Consider the following 17,243-nt stretch of genomic DNA (forward strand, 5'->3'; position numbering starts at 1 on the left):
GTACTTGTGACTTTTTTTTGTCCACCGACGGGAGCCACATAGAACACCAGGGTGAGACACAGCAGAACGCCGATGATGACCCTAAAACAGAACGAAATTATGCCAGTTGAATGAACGTTAACACCGCAACTACGTTGAAGACTGATATCTTCAAAATTGGATATCTGTGCTATTTTCTCCTCAGGGATCTATGCTGTACTGATGATGATGACTGCAGGGTCTACTGTCTTCACCAATACGGCAATGTCTGCAAATGTAATTTTGGAGGCGACCCGCAAAAAATCTACTAAGAATGCTCTTGCTACTTATGATCGTTGTTGCCATTATGTGTCGTGCATCTTCGTCTCTCCATCTTCTTTGAAAAAAATTGGAAATTTTGATGAAAAAATTGGAAATTTTGTTATATGTAACTTTAATTCACAAGGACTTGATATGCGCAAATGCGTGACCGGGCCCTTAATGATTAACACCAATACATATTGCCATACCTTAACGTACCATTATGTTGACATTCAACAAAGATACCTACATCCCCAAAAATCATGAATATTCAATACCCCCTCATTACATAACCTGTTTCAAAGTCTGCAACTGAAACTGTAGTTTCAAATTTAAATTTAAAGAGGGCAAGAGGACCAAAACTTACTGGTATATTACTTTTGTCTAAACACAAGATCTATCTGTTCTGACAATTGCATTTCCAGAACACAAGATGTCAAGTAGCGTGGAAAGTCTAATAATTTCTTTATCTTAGCAACACCTAATTACATGAAATTCCATATACAACTTCTCGATTCACCCACGTCACAGACTGACGAACACCAAACACGCGCATCCCAAAAACATAACGTTTTTGGCGAATGTAGTACGCGCCCTTCGCGAATGAATATCAGTGTTCAAATGCTCCCTCTGGCGTTCTATCAGTTATCTGCAGCCACCCAGTGATTGAACATTTGACATTTGCAAACATGCCGTTTATCACTTAGGCCCCCTACTAGACAGCAATCACCCTGCGCTCTCACTCACTGCGACCTAAAGCAGTGTACCCTTTGATTTCCTACTGGGTAAATTATATGAAAAGTAAAATTGTGATTGAAAAGACAACAAAACACACAAAGCGTAAAAAGATTCAATTTTCTAACAATAGGTTGAGTGATCTGTTAAATTTCAGGTCACAGAAAGAGCGCGGCAGTAGCTATTAGTACTGCCATTAATTATGCTGTCATTGTAGAGGCGTGGCCACAAAATAAAGGTCACTGGTGAGTCATTTCTTTACATTGTGGCGAAAACGGGGCGTGTTTGTTAAGCCACACCGCCTTAATTTTATGGATGACACCCTCTGGAGACCCCAAAACGAACGCGCGTGGGCGAAAAAAAAAGAAAAGAATTCAAACCCAGCAAAAATAAAAAGTGCAGCTAAATTAAACCACAGGACTAAACATCCAGACCACTCTTCCCCAGGCTTGGTTTGTCTTATGTTCACCCCCAGTAAGACTGTATTAGACAATCGTCGCCATTTCAACCATGTTTATATTGCCATTCTTGTTTAAGGAGGGGACAAGGGCGCAGTGCCCCCATGCCCTGACCATGTGCCCACTAACCCCGGAGAGCAGGTCCTCCGGTAAGTAATAGTCCCGATTGACCAGGAATGACATGTTGTGACATGTGGACACAGCTTGTTCTTTTGAGAGCATGCTAATTTATTCAGTTACAAACACGCTTTCACCACTTTGACGTTTTATACAAGAATATTAATCGACACGACAAAAAGTGCAGTGAATAGGTATATAAATCTTGGTAGGTACACGACGAATATATGTAATATGTTTGACATAAATTTAAACTACATACTATCAGTTGGACTGGCAAAGGGGAATTCCTTGCGGTAAACATTTGTGTACTTGTTGTCGCATTCATATTAGACCGGACTCTTAACTTGGCGCGCCCTTTACAAATCAAGAATTTTTCCGAATGGCCATTTTCGGCAGGAGTATGACCGGCATTTTGGCGATTATGTGGGCCCCGAGCGATTTCTAGCAGCTCGGCCGGCGTTTGCGGGGCACATCCAGATGCGCGTAATGTCAGCGAGGCCTCCTTGGCGATTTTTGAACTTTTTATGAGATTCTGGATGGGGTCTATCACAAAGTTCCTGTTAATATTATTATTTCTATGATGCCCGTTCACTCCACTCATACCCTACATATTTTCCAAAGCTCAGAAAGACAGAAGTTAAAATTGATCCTAATATTAGCTTTTTCCGGGTTAGTCGATTCTCACTTTGCCCATGTTCAAGAGATGCTACCATCTTATGGGGGACATATAATTATTGGTGTTGGATAGACGTCGCCTGAGCCCCGTCCAATTTGTAAAGGGGCAGCGAAAAATACAGTCGACGCTCGGGCGATGTTGAAATTCCGTGAGCTCTGACCGATCTACTAATTCGGCCGGTGTTCGCTTGGATTGTACGACTTTATAAATGCGACCTGCGACCGCTGAGCTCAGCGACCCAAGAATTAACAGATCACTCAAGGAATTTCTTAGATAAAGAACGATTTATGAAATAAAGGGTCACACGAATCGAATTTTGGTCGCTGTGCGGTCTGTCAGCAGTCGCCTTTGCCTTGCAGCAAGATTGTGCTCAGAAGTTGACAAAACTTTGTAGCACGTCAAATACAAAACAGTCTAGCCGTGGCCCAAATTGTAAAAAGTTGCCTGGAAAAAAAACACCAAAACTAAAGAACTATGTTTTTGTAATGGAATGATTATATCAGATATGCCGTAATTACTAATGGCCAAGTGCCAACAGCATGTCGCACTTTTGCAGCCTTTCGTTGTTCCACATTCCTTTTGCCAAATGTCATATGCCATCCGATACCGCCACTGGTATGTCATCAACGTATTAGATACAATGTTTATGAAAGTTTAGTGCTATGGTAGCGTTCCTGTAAGGACTGGGCTCTCCCGTCTGGACAGTGGATGTAGCAGAGAGTTTGACGTGGCCAAAGAGATACTGCTGGCGTTTTTTAGTCCTCATTATATTGTACATTTTGACATTTTCGGAAAGGTTTACTTCGACATAGCGTAATATTTGAATAGATGCCAGGATGCAACAGTTTTATCCTGACCAAAATCCCTTTATGTTGAACATGGGCACCATTTATCACTACATAAATCTCCTTCAGCACAGGCATATACTCTAGTATATATAAAGTATAACTTGGCCTTGAAATGATAAGGACCCAAGACAAATATATGGAACACATCTTAAAACACATACAGTCTGGGGAAAAATCCTAACATGAACTACTTGTTTGTCCGTTCAATTTTGAGGTGGTGTAATGCTCTGCAGATGGTTTACGCAAGAGGGTAGCTGAAGACAGACTGTCAACGTTAGCGGAGAACGTTCTGCATTAACAAATCTAGAGCGCGCCCACCCGCGTGCAAGAGTAACAGCAGAAGCTCAGAAACTCCTTTTGCGGTCTCAAATAAGCAAATATCTTAAAATATACATTAATTATGCTAACATGACGTCTATAAGTCATGCTCTGCACGCAAAATAAATGCATAGAAACAAATGACGAAGCTTAAATCTAGGACGGTTAAGTTTCAGAATATTCGAAAAAGTAATGATAACGTTATAAGTAATAGGCCAATAATTGATACAAGTGTCTAGATCTTTGCACAGATTCTAAGCTGGTAAGAGTAATAGCAACCACTTGAGATACTGATTCAGAACAACGTGTGCAGAACCTCACAACAACCAAACTTCTGGGAGAAGCTATTTTAGCTGCTTTACTTCGCAAGGCAGTGCGTGCCCCCACCTGTGCGAGCTCACCGCCCACTTTTCTCGCCAGCAACCATGCGCATATATGGTTCTACGTATAACTGATCAAATATTCAACAAAACGGACTGTTTTGCGAAAACTGTGGAAAATGGACGCCTGTAAGGACATTTCAATAGATACTTCTTCATACTCACCGCATGGTGGCAGTTCTCTAAGGAGCTACCGACTTTCCGACCCGTCTCAGACGGGGTGTTGGGCGGAAATCATGACAACTGAACTTCGCCCGATCACGCAACGCTAAGTTAATAAGGATAGCCTCCAAAGTAGGCTTCTTGTGGTGTTTCAACTTGTCACCTTTAGACTGATAAGGACCTATTTCTGGTCAACGCCGTGTTTTGAGGGCTGCGTTTAATAACAATGAATATGATAGCAATCAGAATTTCAGAAAATATTGTGTATTCACCAAGCGATAGCAATAAAACAATGCCCTTGGAAAAGCCTGGTACGTTGACTGACGAGATTAGGTATCAACCCTCAGGAACCCTCGGGCCTATCTGCGACATCACACCCAGCCTGCGTCATCGCACAAACAGATGGTTGTAAAACTTAACTAAAAACGGACAGATAGTGTGATAAAATAGCGGTGTTGTTTGAAATATCAAAAAGTATTGTTAGACACGTTTTTCTGTCAACGGTAAGCAAAGAATGCTCTACGTAGCTCATGTGGACGAAGGAACAATAGCAAATTATCTCAAGAAATCATGCGTGCTAAACGTGTCTTCTGAGTCATTTCATCTTATAATGTATTTTTGTGGTATAACCGACAACTTGTCTGGACTTAATCCAGTTTGTAGTTTCCTATCTACAAAAAACAAACACAAACAAAAAGGTGAATATGTTTTTAGACATGTTTCCTTTTAAAAGAACACCCATGTGACGTAAGGGCCTGTTCAAACCTGGCTATATTAAGTCAGAATGAGATTCATATTAAATTCTGTCAATACCCAGACGTACGCTCAAAATGTCGAATTTGTCGAATACATTGACTTATGAGTGACCCACCTCTAGCGTATAAATAACGAATTCAGCGCATTCATTGCGTATAAGGTGCGTATGTAGCACGAAACACTATTTTTCTTGCACGAGTAGATGCGTGTGCAAGGCGCGTTTCGATCGTATTGCGGACGCACTCAACTTAGCCGATTGCATGCTTGACGCATTTCTGTCCAATGCGAAGTGTATTTCGACCTCGATTGATTATGAAAACGGCCGCCTTCCGCTGTTTTCATTACCGGTGCAGATTCCATAGCACGAAAACCTTTTTGTTAACATGGGCCACTCGAAATGTGGACGAGCATTCAACCACCATATACATAGTATGATACTGAATCTCGAGGGCACCCCGCTGGTCTACGCGCACTTACCTATTAAGGTGCTCCCACCGCACTTGTGTCAAGCTTGCGTCACTGCGGGGTTTGAAAGATGCTCAACGAATTTCAGAGATAAAGAACGAATTTTCTCTCTTTTTACGGAATATCTAAATTATAAACAATCGGAGAAAATAACAAAACAGTGACGCAGTGAACGAACCCCACAGTGACGCAAGCTTGACACAAGTGCGGTGGGAGCGCACCTTAAGTATTCGTGCAATCTGTCGGCATAGTGTGCTATATCTGCCCTGCATTGAAGGTGGGTATAGATTCAAAAACCTAAGAGGTAATATGTAATGATGAGTAATAAGGCAATAACTGATACGTCTTTGCATCATAATTAGAACGCAAAAGAAATGGTATGATATGTTAAAGATACAGGTGTGACAGCGATCTCGCCCCTCGGGGGGGGCGAGATCACTAGCGTTTTCGCCCCCCTTTAGCGTTTTCGCCCCCCCCCCCCCAAGAGCAGCTGGTTACTACATATTACAGGTGCGCTACCTGGTACTATACTGCACCTGGGGAGTAACGTGTATGGTGTGTTACCTGGTACCTTATGGCACCTTATTACCGTACCGTAAGATGCCTGTCATACCTCGAAAGTCGATACTATATTGTTCGGTGTAAACATGACATTGAAATGAAAAAGACAATTTTTGCAGCTGACGTGGCATAAAAACAGTGCTACTGCGAACGTATAAATCAACACCGTCTATGGTACGGAATACGTCAGCTATATGTTTTCAATTTGTCACAGTGTTTTCTTTCTTGTGCTGGAAACATTTCCAAAGCACTAACAAAAACACACGTGAATAATACTTTCTCATTATAAACACTATCTACGCGCAAGTTGACATAGCTGTTAGCTACACAAACACTGGTAAAGTACCAGTCTTAAGAAACACGGGTAAATGCATCAGTTCCTAAATACTAGAAAAAACAGTCATGTTGGAGGTGAAGATATCCCTTGGCCAGGTGCATATACCAAAATGTGCGTTATTCTAATTAATACCTAATATTTGCATAATTAATAAAGACATTACATAGTTCTTTTGTGGTCACTTCATGGTAGAGACTTCATATTGGAGATATATAGGTTGTTTGAGGACAGGTGAATACAATGAAATACATCTTATGTCAAGACTCAGGTATATGCAATAATGGGAATACAAGGGACCCAACCCTCCTTGTCTGAAACAAGTTCAACTATCTTTATTACCATGTAATTACGTTACTATTGATACTATGAATGGAGTTATGTATTAAACTCGTGTACTTATATCATTCTGAAATTGCATTTTGTGATTTATACCAATCAACTTCTACAATGTCATGTAAACCCGTTATTTTTTGGGGGGGCGAAATCGCTAAAGGGGGACGAGGTAGGGGGGCGAGATCACTAGCCGGGGAGGGCGAGATCGCTAGTGATTTCGCTGTCACACCGGCCTGCTGCTAGTAAGTATTACCTCCTGAAGCAGTTTGGCAACCATTGGCTTGACTTCATAATTCGAATATCATGCCGAAGCTAAAAGTATGACTGAAGAAAAGACAACAAAAGTGGAGACACACAAAGCATAAAAAGATCCCCTTTTATCTGTGAAATTCGTTGAACGTTCTGTCGCGGTCACAGCGATGTCGCCGCCCTTGTGGAATGGGTGTGTTACAGATTACAGTTGTAAAACTCTCATATGAAATTTCGATGAGATAGATAGTGGTTTGAAATAGCTGTGCGGTTTGAAAAAAGTACTCTGAGTCACCGAGTGCGATTCTTTGTCAAAGGTGAAGCGAAGAAGCGAAGGACGTTACATGCAGCTTCAGTGCGAACGTGCGTCTATCACACATGTACACAATAACTGATTATCTGTATCTGGAAATCAAGCGTGTGTAACTTCCAAAGTTGCCTGCTGTGTTTCATGCTTCACTTATTACGAATAATTGATCAACATCTTATCCTCTCCGACAAATATGCTCAAATTGTGCCCATTAATTTCTAAAAGAAAAAAGTGTTTATGTAGAAACACCCCGAAAGTGACATATGCATGTCACAGATCTGAAAGTCCCACGAGTAATTGTCCAGAGGATGTAGACTACTACTAGTATTCGTGCAAGAATATTTCAACTCAATTGCAGAGCTTCACCATGAGCTGAGGCGTCGCAGATTTCCGTCTAGCGAGCGCACGGTCGTTATGATTTTAAAAATACAACATTTCAATTTAAAGTTTTCCACAGCATCGTGAAAAGTTCAACACGGTAAAAAATTAATGAACAAAGAAAGTTGAACCAGGCGGGTTCGACAACTGACGTGCTACCTGTACGCTACGTGCAGACCGTGCCTAGGCCTGGAGGACACGCGAGAAGACAGAGGAGTGGAGCGTGGTCTTTCATGCGATGTCGCAGTGACGATGACCTCACGTGCAGAGGTACGTGCCTATGGCTGTGTACATATGTATGCATGTTTCTTTCCTCACGGACAACCATCTAGTACTGGCCATGGGTCTTGTGTGTTTCACATGTGCAGGCCTTCGTTTCCTTGGCCACCGTAATCTAAGGGGCTTCACGATATTTACAGGAGGTGAGGCGGTGAGCTCTGGTGCAAAGCGGGTCCGGTCAAAATATTTTTCCATAGCTCTTGCACCGTTCACATATTTTTATGGCCCTCTGGGCCCCTCCCCACCCGCAATACATTTCGATTGCCTTTTACACACTCTCTCTTAAATTACACTTAAAGCAAGCAGTGGTTTTGTTTGAACGGGACGACGATCGGGGTGACAAGACGCGTGCGTCTACAACTTACACGCACTGGAGTCCTGCTTGGGCATGTCTACAATCGGTGTCTCTCCCAAAGTTTTATAACATGGGCAGCCGATTTTACATTTTGATAACATGTATACAAACACTTGATGTTGACTCGCACTGCAACAGTAGTAAGACCTTGTCTGATATCACTTCTCCAATCTACGTGAAAAACTGAATATCTGCCCCAAATGGTAACGTTACGCAAGATCACAAAAGTATTACTAAACGTTTTATCCCTTTGCTATCCGTGAACCATTCCGTTTACAAAGATGGAAGCACCGCTGCACACAGGGTTCATATTGATACCAATTTACTACTTTCTATAGTCTTCGCAAACTTCGTGCGTACATAAAATCACATAACAGAGGAGTCGACAGCAAATTCTTATGCAAGTTATGGGGAGGGCAAACTATTACTAGTAGTATATTGACGGAATCCTAGGGGGTCGGGGCATGCTTTCCCGGGAAAAGATTTAGATCTTGTCTCTGAAACGCTATTTGCTGCATTGTCAGGGGCAAATTTTGCTAGCAGACTGAGCTAAGTTAAATAGTATGCTTATTACATGGTTTTAGCTTGGGTTATTGAGGGCGACGTCCCCCTCAAAACGTATTTTCACGATTTCGAGCGTCCAAGGTATCGCAAGGAAGCCGTCGCAAGGTAGGTCCGGGAAAATGTGGGAATCTGGGCCCACTGAAACATGATTTCCTGCATTTTGAGGGACAAATGTTGCTGGCAGAATATGCCACATTAAATGACATTTCTGTGAGAGAAAAGATTTTGACAGCTCTGGACGAAACGCTAACTTCAATCTTAAATCTAATACGATAAAGGTTTCGAATATTCTAATATGTAATGATAAGTTAAAAGGCGATAACTAATACGAATACAAAGTCTTTGCACCATAATTAGAACGCAAAAGAAATGGTATGATATGTTAAAAGATAAAGCAGCTTTGGCAGTCTCCCGTCCGAGGCGGCGCGTGCCGGCTGCCTGTGCGAACTGCCGGTACCGCCGAGAGCCGTGCCGCCAACCACCCTTCTATTACAGACCAAATATCCTACATGTCTGATTCACTAGCGACTGTTCTAAAGTCGTGTAAAACTAACTTCTGTAACAACATTCCAACAATTACTCATTCGCACTCACCGCATGGTGGTGATTCCCCAAGGAGCTACCGAATTTCCGACCCGTCTCAGACGGGGCGTTTGGCGGAAATAGATTGACTACCTAGATTAGTCGCTCTTTCACCAAGTTTAAATCAAAGCCTCCAAAACGGGTTTCTGGGGCTGTCCGAATATCGTCGCCCTCTCTCTGATAACGAATAATTTGCTGATCAACGCCGTTTTCTGATGACTGCATTAACAAACAATGTGTATGACAGCAATCAAAATTTTAAGTAATATTGCGTATTCAGCAAACGATAGTAGTCAAAAGGGCCCTCAAAAGCCTGCTGTGTTGACTTCGACTTGGCTATATGAGCTCTCAGGCGCTCTCAGGGCAGGCAGTGTCAACACACCTACAATTGTTTAGGCCGCATTCCACTAGACGACGATCTCGCTGCGACCTCAATTAGATTTGTGTAACCCTTCACTTCTTCATCATTGCTGTGCAATACCATGCCGACGCTTAAAGCATGACTGAAAAGACAACTACACAAACAAAATGTAAAAGATTTCATTTTATCGGTGAAATACGTAGCACGGTCTGTCAAGTCGCACTGAGATCGTAGCGATGTCGCCGCCCTAGGGGATTGGGCTTGTTACATATTTTTGCCAGTCTGAAAATATCACTCACCTGAGATTTCGATGAGATGAATAGCGATTTGAAATAGCTGTACGATTTGAAAAAATACCGTGTGTCACTGAAAGCGTTTCTTTGTCAAAGGTAAGAGAAGAATGTTACACGTAGCTTCAGTGTGGACGTGCGTTTATTATCTCAGGAAATCAAGTGTATGTATCTTAAAACGTTGTTAGACATGTCAAAATATCCCGATTTTTCCGGACTAAGAAATCCATATGCGATGAACTTGGTTGCCACCCTAATTGTTATTTGGTTTAGTTAAATATCCTACCACACTGGTGGATACTGAAAACCTGAGTTTCGTATCCCAGGTCATTAAAGGTACTAATTAGAAAGTACTCCCACTGTGACATTTTATGCATATTAAGCAGCGAATTGACTTCCATAACTACAGAATTACCTAAAAATCCAAGACTGTCTCCGGCTAGAAACAATACCTGAGGAACATATCAACATGATTTGGATAAACCTTTTTTCAAAAGAGTCAAATAGTTTTTTTACTGGTTTTCAAAATAACATTATCGAACCATGCAGATAACCCGGACAGTTGTAACAAAGTTACACAATCAAGACGATACTGTCTGCAAATTCCATTTCTTGGATAACCAATTTTTTTCAACTTCCAACCCTGACAAAGTTGTATCGAAGTTGCAGTGTCTAATTTTATCCATACCAGTGCGGACGTGCGTCTGTCACACAATAACTGATTATCTCAGGAAATCAAGCGTGTGTAACTTCAAATGTTGTCGGCTGTGTTTCATGCTTGACTTCATCGGATAATTTGTTATTGTGCGTCAATCGACAACTTATCTGGACTCACTCCAATTTCAGATATCCTCCCCGACAAATGTGCTCAAAACGTGCCCATCTGGCATCTATTTATGATAGCAAAACAAACAAAAAAGTGCTAAAACACCCGACAACTTATCCCCTAAGTTACTCTGCATCATTTATGCCTGACGCTTCGACCAAAATGACATATTTGTTACAGAAGTCCCGACTATTGATTGTCCAGAGGATGTACTAGTATTCGTGCAATTTGAAGAATATTTCAATTCAATTGCAGAGCTTCACAATGAGCTGAGGCGTCACAGATTTCCGTCTCGCTAGCGCGCGGTCGTTATGATTTTAAGAATCCAATGTCACATCACAGACCAGTCGACGTCATTACAGAGCGTATCATAACTTTTGGGGGGATGACAAGAGGCAAAAACTTATGAAAGAACAACATTTCAATTACACATTTGCCACAGCATGGTGAAAAGTTCAACACGGCAAAAAATTAATGAACAAAGAAAGTTGAACCAGGTCGGGTTCGACAACTGACGTGCTACCTGCAGCTGTACGCTACGTGCAGACCGTGCCTAGGCCCGGAGGGCACGCGAGAAGTCAGCTAAGCGGAGTGGAGCGTGGTCTTTCATGCGATGTCGCAGTGACGATGACCTCACCTGCAGAGGTGTCTATGGCTGTGCACATACACTGTATGCCTCTTTCCTCACAGACAATTAACCAGCAAGTACTAGACTATTACATTGTGTTGTCTTGTGCCTTCCGTAATCTAAAAGACACTTACTTCACCCCTCATCCCTACTAAAGAGTTGTGCCTTCGTGTAAATGTGTATCAGGTTAGGTTTGTATAAGACGGGAGTACGATTGTGAGGAGTAGATATGAAAATGTATTTGGAGGGAGAGGCAACGTTAACGATGCCGTTGCTACCTTTGTCCGCATTTTCCCGCCCCCAAAAGTTAGCTCACCATTGGTCTTCAACTATAGATCACCACCAATAGTTGGTGCCTTACGAACCCCGGCTAAACAAGCCAACTCATTGATTAAGCCCCCATTGTTCCGGCAACCTATAACGTTAATGTTATGTCAACATTGTAGAATACTACTACTATGTACACAAATTACGTTGACACTTTGCAGAGAGTAGCAAGGTTTTTAGAACGATGTTAATCACACTAATGTTGAGGAAATAATCCATGGCAGCATCGGCTGATTTCATGATAACTCCGTGAGCGTAATGATAATGGCGTAACCGCACAAGGAAGAGCCGGGGGCATCTATACCAGCTTACACCAGGTGTGGCAGGTAACCTCCAGTTACGTTTTCAATTAAGCCAATCATGCATGTTGATTTGATTATATTGATGATATCCCTGGGAATGCAAAGACTGACACGAGCGTGCGAATAGAAAAGTTTGACCAAAAATGCCTTCATTATGAAATCAAAGTGGTCAGAAAGGTGGAACAAATGACTAACACACAGAATGTAGTATACAAAACAATAGATTCTTCATTTTTGTTATTTCACTTATTTCTTTATCTTGACATATACGTTTCCCATATTTATTTTTGCACTCCACGGCATAGTATTTTTCTTATCTTGAAACTGCCTTGTACGGTTTAGAGTTGACTCAGTTGTGCCTACATGTAAATCTATATCAGGTTGAAATTTGTATGAGACTGGAATGCGATTGTGAGGAGTAGATGTGTAATGTCAACATTGTCAACTACTATTCACACTACGAACACAAATTACGTTGACACTTTGCAGAGAGTAGCAAGGTTTGAGAATGATGTTAATTACACTAATCTTGAGGAGATAATCCATGACAGTATCGGTTGTTGATTTCATGTTTCCTTGACCTTAATGATGGTGGATACGTGACTCCACAGGTTAAAGCCGGCGGCATCCGTGCCAGCTTTTACCAAGTGTGTTAGTTAACCTCCGGTTACCTTATCACATGAGTTACGTTTTCAGATATTTACGTGTCCGCCTGTTTGTATTTGAAATTCTTAACAAATGCTAGAAGACATTTTTCATTAATGTGGACTTTCTGGATCCAAGGACTTTACATAGAAGTTCTTACATGACGTATTTGCTGCATCTTTTTTACAAGTCATGATAATCCTATAATAGCTAAGACCTCGCTGATTCATGAAGGGTAACGTTATACCCTTTCCCCGGGAAAATTAGACTATTGATGTATCTAATTTATATAACGTTAGATTTAAAGTAGACTGTATCAGCGAAGAAATAGTTTATTTTCCTCTAGAAAGATGGTTACTGAAATCGATAAGGTATTAATTAGGCTTTGCGTGTGAGCAGTTCGTTTACTTACTTGTATGCCACCCATTTATCAGGCTGGTTCATTGTTAGGTTGTGCAGAAGGGTGGGGTATGGTCTTCATCGTTATGCACGTCTGATTACTTACAATAATTAGTACCTTCTCTAGAAGGTTATGTTTTCGGTAGCGTTAGTGTGTGGGAATGTCCAGCTTTGATATTAAGAGCTCTGACCATGCGACGGTCGTGATTTTGAGCGGTATATAGCTCTTAGGTGGAGAGTAAGGGATGTGTGTTTGGGCCTCCTAGCGGCTTTTTAGGAACTACAGGAGCCGGTTTAGTTTCAGACTTTGATTTGAAAGAGAATAACTCAAGAAGGGATAAACGGATCATCGCGCTTTTTGGTACTCAGATACCTTATAAGTGATGCTTGTTAAACCTTGGGATAATTTGAAGCCATTGGCTACCTGTAAATCCGCTGTAAAGTTGTATACAACCGCTAGGTGCGCTTCTGACCTGTGAGGTCAGGCTTGTCAGCATCATGTGACTGTCAGGGGTCAGCCGCGGGTGTTGTCAAAATTTGTGTACATGTGAGTTGAACATCTTACCCGAAGGAGAGAGTTGTTCTGTCGGTTATCAGCACTGGTAAACAAGTAGGGGCATTTCTTTGTTTTATTGTTGCACCGTCGCTATACTTGAACGCCGGGAGAGGAGCCGGGGGGAGGGGGGCGGTGTGGTGTCAAGTACAGCTGGAGACTACATACAGGCTGCATGCGCGTGTCACAGCAAGGAAGTATAAGTTATAGTCTATAACCTCCTTGGTTACAGCAAGGAGGTAGAAAAATTTACTTGGTTACATTGCCAATATCCTGTATAAGTAACGTTCGTTTGCGTACGTATACCGTTTGCTGTTTAGCAATATCTCCATGAAAAATGTAGCCTGAGTACCATCCTCGGTACGACCGCTGGCTCACGACTTTCGCTTGGTACTCAGGTTATGAAAAATGGAGATACATCGTTGAGTCTGTCTGTGTTTGTGTGTGTCTCAGTGTATGTGTAAAATTGTGTTTCCGGATATTTTTTACTGTAATCCTATTAAAGCAGATCTCAACAACCTCTGGATGGACTTAGAATAAAATTATATTTTATGCTGTTTGGGTTGGTGTTTGGTCAATTTTGGGTGCACTCGGGCATGTGTCCTTCAGGTACTGCAGCAGAACTTCCATTTTTTTGTATATCTTCTTTTGGTTGACGTGCCAAGGTCTTGATTTTTTTGGTTGCAGATAACTTGTGCACCTCCTTTGAAACCTCCTTTCTTGTGATGAACTATATGGAAGAAGTTCAGGTGCATGTTAATGGGCCCCCTAGCAGCTTGCCCTGGAACTGCAGGGGTATTTTTGTAAGAGTTTCAGAGGAGAATACCTGGACAAAGGCATGACAGATTTCCATGATACTAAGTATTTTCTATGCCGATAGTTTAGACAGAGACATGCAAATAACTTCCAAATTTGCATCATTAATGCAAAAGTCCCAAATTCTTCTAGGTGGTAAATGACTGGACTGTTAACATTGTGACCTGTATAAGTTACTAACATATGACCAAACATGTGCAAGTCATTTGCATAATCAGAATATTTTCCCTTCATGGGATAACTTCTATGAGGTCTCCAAACTCTTTTTTTGTTTGTGGTGCTATAGAAATTATCCTATATTTACTATGTTGTTACCATTGTCCTAAACATGTGGGATTGTCTCCCAGTGCGACTTCAAATATAACTTTAGTTGATTCTGTGGCTTGCAAGTATCATTGTTTGCAAAAGATATAGATTCTGAAGTGAAATATTGTGTTGGCTGTCACCATTTTTCATTTATTCATGTATATGTATTAAAAAAATACATGTACCAGTTAGTCCTACTGGTTTAATGAGGAGCTGTAAAATGATACTTAAACTCTAACATCTCCATGAAGGAGGGACTGTGTTGATGAGCCAGCAGCAGTTTTAAATGGGCTTCCCTTCAACATGTTGTTGACCTTGCAATGAAGAACAAAATAAAAGAAAGATAGAGATCCATGAGTATAATTTGTGATTTTCACAATTTATTCTCTAGCTGCTTGACCACATGCCTTTGTATCTATCAGAGATGGGGTGTTGTGGCTGGTTATGGAACAGCTGGCTGTGCCTGGGACTGGGCATCCTCCCCATCTCTGTAGGGATCCTGACTGCTGCAACATTCGCCATATCGTACGTGTGATTTATAAATGAAGAATCATTCAATGACAATTTGACCAGATGCATTTGTAGAATTTGAATTGACCCTTTATGTTCAGGAGACCCTTTATGTTCTGTACAGATATAGCATAGCTGTGGTCCTGAAGCATGTTGCAGCTGGCTTCCCTTACATCAGGTGAGTGTATTCCCATTCCCACACTTACCACTTGCACTATGTAGTGTCATATACTGATATAGTCCATTAACAAGGGACGATGAAAATGTAATTACATAAATAGAATCCTGTTTATATCTCAGCATTGTTACCCTTAAGGCTTAATGCTCCATTACATTTGTGATGGCTGTAGTGTACAGTCCTTCAGATGAAATCAATGGAAATAATTCAGCTGTCTTGCCTGTAATAAAGTAAAACTCTTAATGGAAGGAATCTCATTTCAACAAAAATGCCCCTCAAAAGGGGGAAAGCACATCATTTAGGTAGTTGCTTAGACTAGTAGTAGTACTAGTACTCAGTTTTAATATCCACATCCTGTGTTTAACACATGTGTCATTAAAGTGTTGTTGTGTTGCCATAGTGATACAGGTACAGAACCACCAGAAAGCTGCATATTTGGGCAGCTGCTCAACATCACAGCTATGCTAGGTGAGTGTCTCTACAGTAACTCTTGCTCTTCTCTCTTACAATCTAAATGTTTTCACTGTTAAGCTTATGTATTCATTTTGTCAATATGTCAGGATTCAAGCTCACTTCACCCAAAATTATTTGTATTGTACTGTAATGCATTGTAACAATGTTGCGTCAATGAAGGTTAGACATCTAGCCCTAAGGTAATAAGATATGTCAGTGACACTGACGTATCTTCTTTCTTATTACCTGAATGTCTAACATTAACAGATATGTTGTGTAGATGTAGATGTTTAATCTGAAATTTCTGTTTCCACTCATATCCAGTTGCTTGAGACGACATTGATGAAAGATAAGTTGATATAACAGATGTTATCTGAAACATCAGACCATTTCCAAAATCATATCCAGTTGCTTGAGTAACTGCTATTTGGTGAATTATGCTACTTGTTATACCTTGAAGCAAGAGTAACCCGGGTAAAAATAATCCTGATGAAACAACAGTGTGTGTTATGCCTTTGTTGCCTCTTAGTTGCTGCAACAGTTTACGTCCGCTACAAACAGGTTCTGGAGTACAACCACCGGCCTGAGGACAGCGGTCTCCTACTGCTGAACAAATTCTCAGCCTGGCTGGGAATGTTTATAGCACTGGGCATGAGCCTGGTTGCAAACTTCCAGGTGAGACCAGTTATTGTCTCAATGGAGTTTCTTGTGGGTGAGGGATGCCAAAATATTCTATAGGATTTGTTTTACTCGTATCTGTTTTATTGACATCCATGAAGAATAAAAATGAAACTGAAATTTTTTTGGAGAAATGTGTGTATCACCTCATCCAAACAGTCATGTCACATGTGCATTATAGCTGCTAGTGTCATGTTGTTGCATATTCCAGGTTATAGTCCATTTTATTTTGTTCCCAGGAAAGCAGTGTCATCATAGTCCATGTTGTTGGGGCCTTCATGTGTTTTGGGTGCGGAATCATCTACGGTTTTCTCCAGACAGCTATGTCATACAAGATGTACCCACACCAGAACAGCCTGGCAGTCTGCAGAGTCAGGCTCATCATTCTTGTCTTCGCCACTCTATGCTTCATCACTAGTATCCTACACAAGGTGCCACTGTCTCTCCAGATATTGGTATCATTTTTAAGGAAAGATTTTCCAAGAAAAACAAATTTGGCACAACTCTGTGACATAATTTTCTAGTTCTAACAGTAGTAAGCTATAGTGAGCCTGGGATCAATGTTTATCTTATGGTACTTGATAAAGTGTAATGAGAGCAAAAGCTAAGGAAGAAGAGCTGAAATGCCCCCTAGATTTGGGCCTCCTTCACAACTTCTTTTAGCGCTGTCTTTTATTTCATTGGGGGTCGCTGCTCTACTGCTGGGAAAGAAAGTATGCCACCTTCCAGGCTACCCTAGATTTTTTGTAGATTATCTAATGGTAATTGATACTTTAGATATCATTAAGTTGGTTTTTCCTTAAGCTATCCCACAGCAATAGTGCAG

At 41.3% G+C, this 17,243-nt stretch overlaps 2 protein-coding genes across 6 annotated transcripts in view; one reads left to right on the forward strand and one right to left on the reverse strand.

Moving 5' to 3' along the window:
• Nucleotides 1-9,211, reverse strand: part of LOC118414025 (fibropellin-1-like) — a 46,259-nt gene extending 37,048 nt beyond the window's left edge. For 2 of the 5 annotated variants that reach the window (XM_035817755.1, XM_035817752.1), the window contains exons 1-2: nt 3,980-4,048; nt 5-81 (exon numbers count right to left, since the gene is read on the reverse strand). In XM_035817755.1, coding sequence (XP_035673648.1) covers nt 5-81; nt 3,980-3,984 — 82 coding nt within the window. In that variant the 5' untranslated portion in view covers nt 3,985-4,048. Of the gene's footprint in view, nt 1-4; nt 82-3,979; nt 4,049-9,157 lie in introns of those variants that run through there. The other 3 variants (XM_035817757.1, XM_035817756.1, XM_035817753.1) reach the window with 2 other exon arrangements.
• Nucleotides 9,212-14,195: 4,984 nt separating this feature from the next.
• LOC118413604 (DNA damage-regulated autophagy modulator protein 2-like) overlaps nt 14,196-17,243 on the forward strand; it is a 5,295-nt gene continuing 2,247 nt past the window's right edge. The window contains exons 1-7 of the mRNA XM_035817130.1: nt 14,196-14,225; nt 15,023-15,123; nt 15,233-15,286; nt 15,687-15,754; nt 16,269-16,414; nt 16,657-16,940; nt 17,222-17,237. Coding sequence (XP_035673023.1) covers nt 14,202-14,225; nt 15,023-15,123; nt 15,233-15,286; nt 15,687-15,754; nt 16,269-16,414; nt 16,657-16,940; nt 17,222-17,237 — 693 coding nt within the window. The 5' untranslated portion in view covers nt 14,196-14,201. The remainder of the gene's footprint in view (nt 14,226-15,022; nt 15,124-15,232; nt 15,287-15,686; nt 15,755-16,268; nt 16,415-16,656; nt 16,941-17,221; nt 17,238-17,243) is intronic.

The sequence above is a fragment of the Branchiostoma floridae genome, chromosome 4, assembly GCF_000003815.2.
Source record: "Branchiostoma floridae strain S238N-H82 chromosome 4, Bfl_VNyyK, whole genome shotgun sequence".
Lineage (NCBI taxonomy): Eukaryota > Metazoa > Chordata > Leptocardii > Amphioxiformes > Branchiostomatidae > Branchiostoma > Branchiostoma floridae.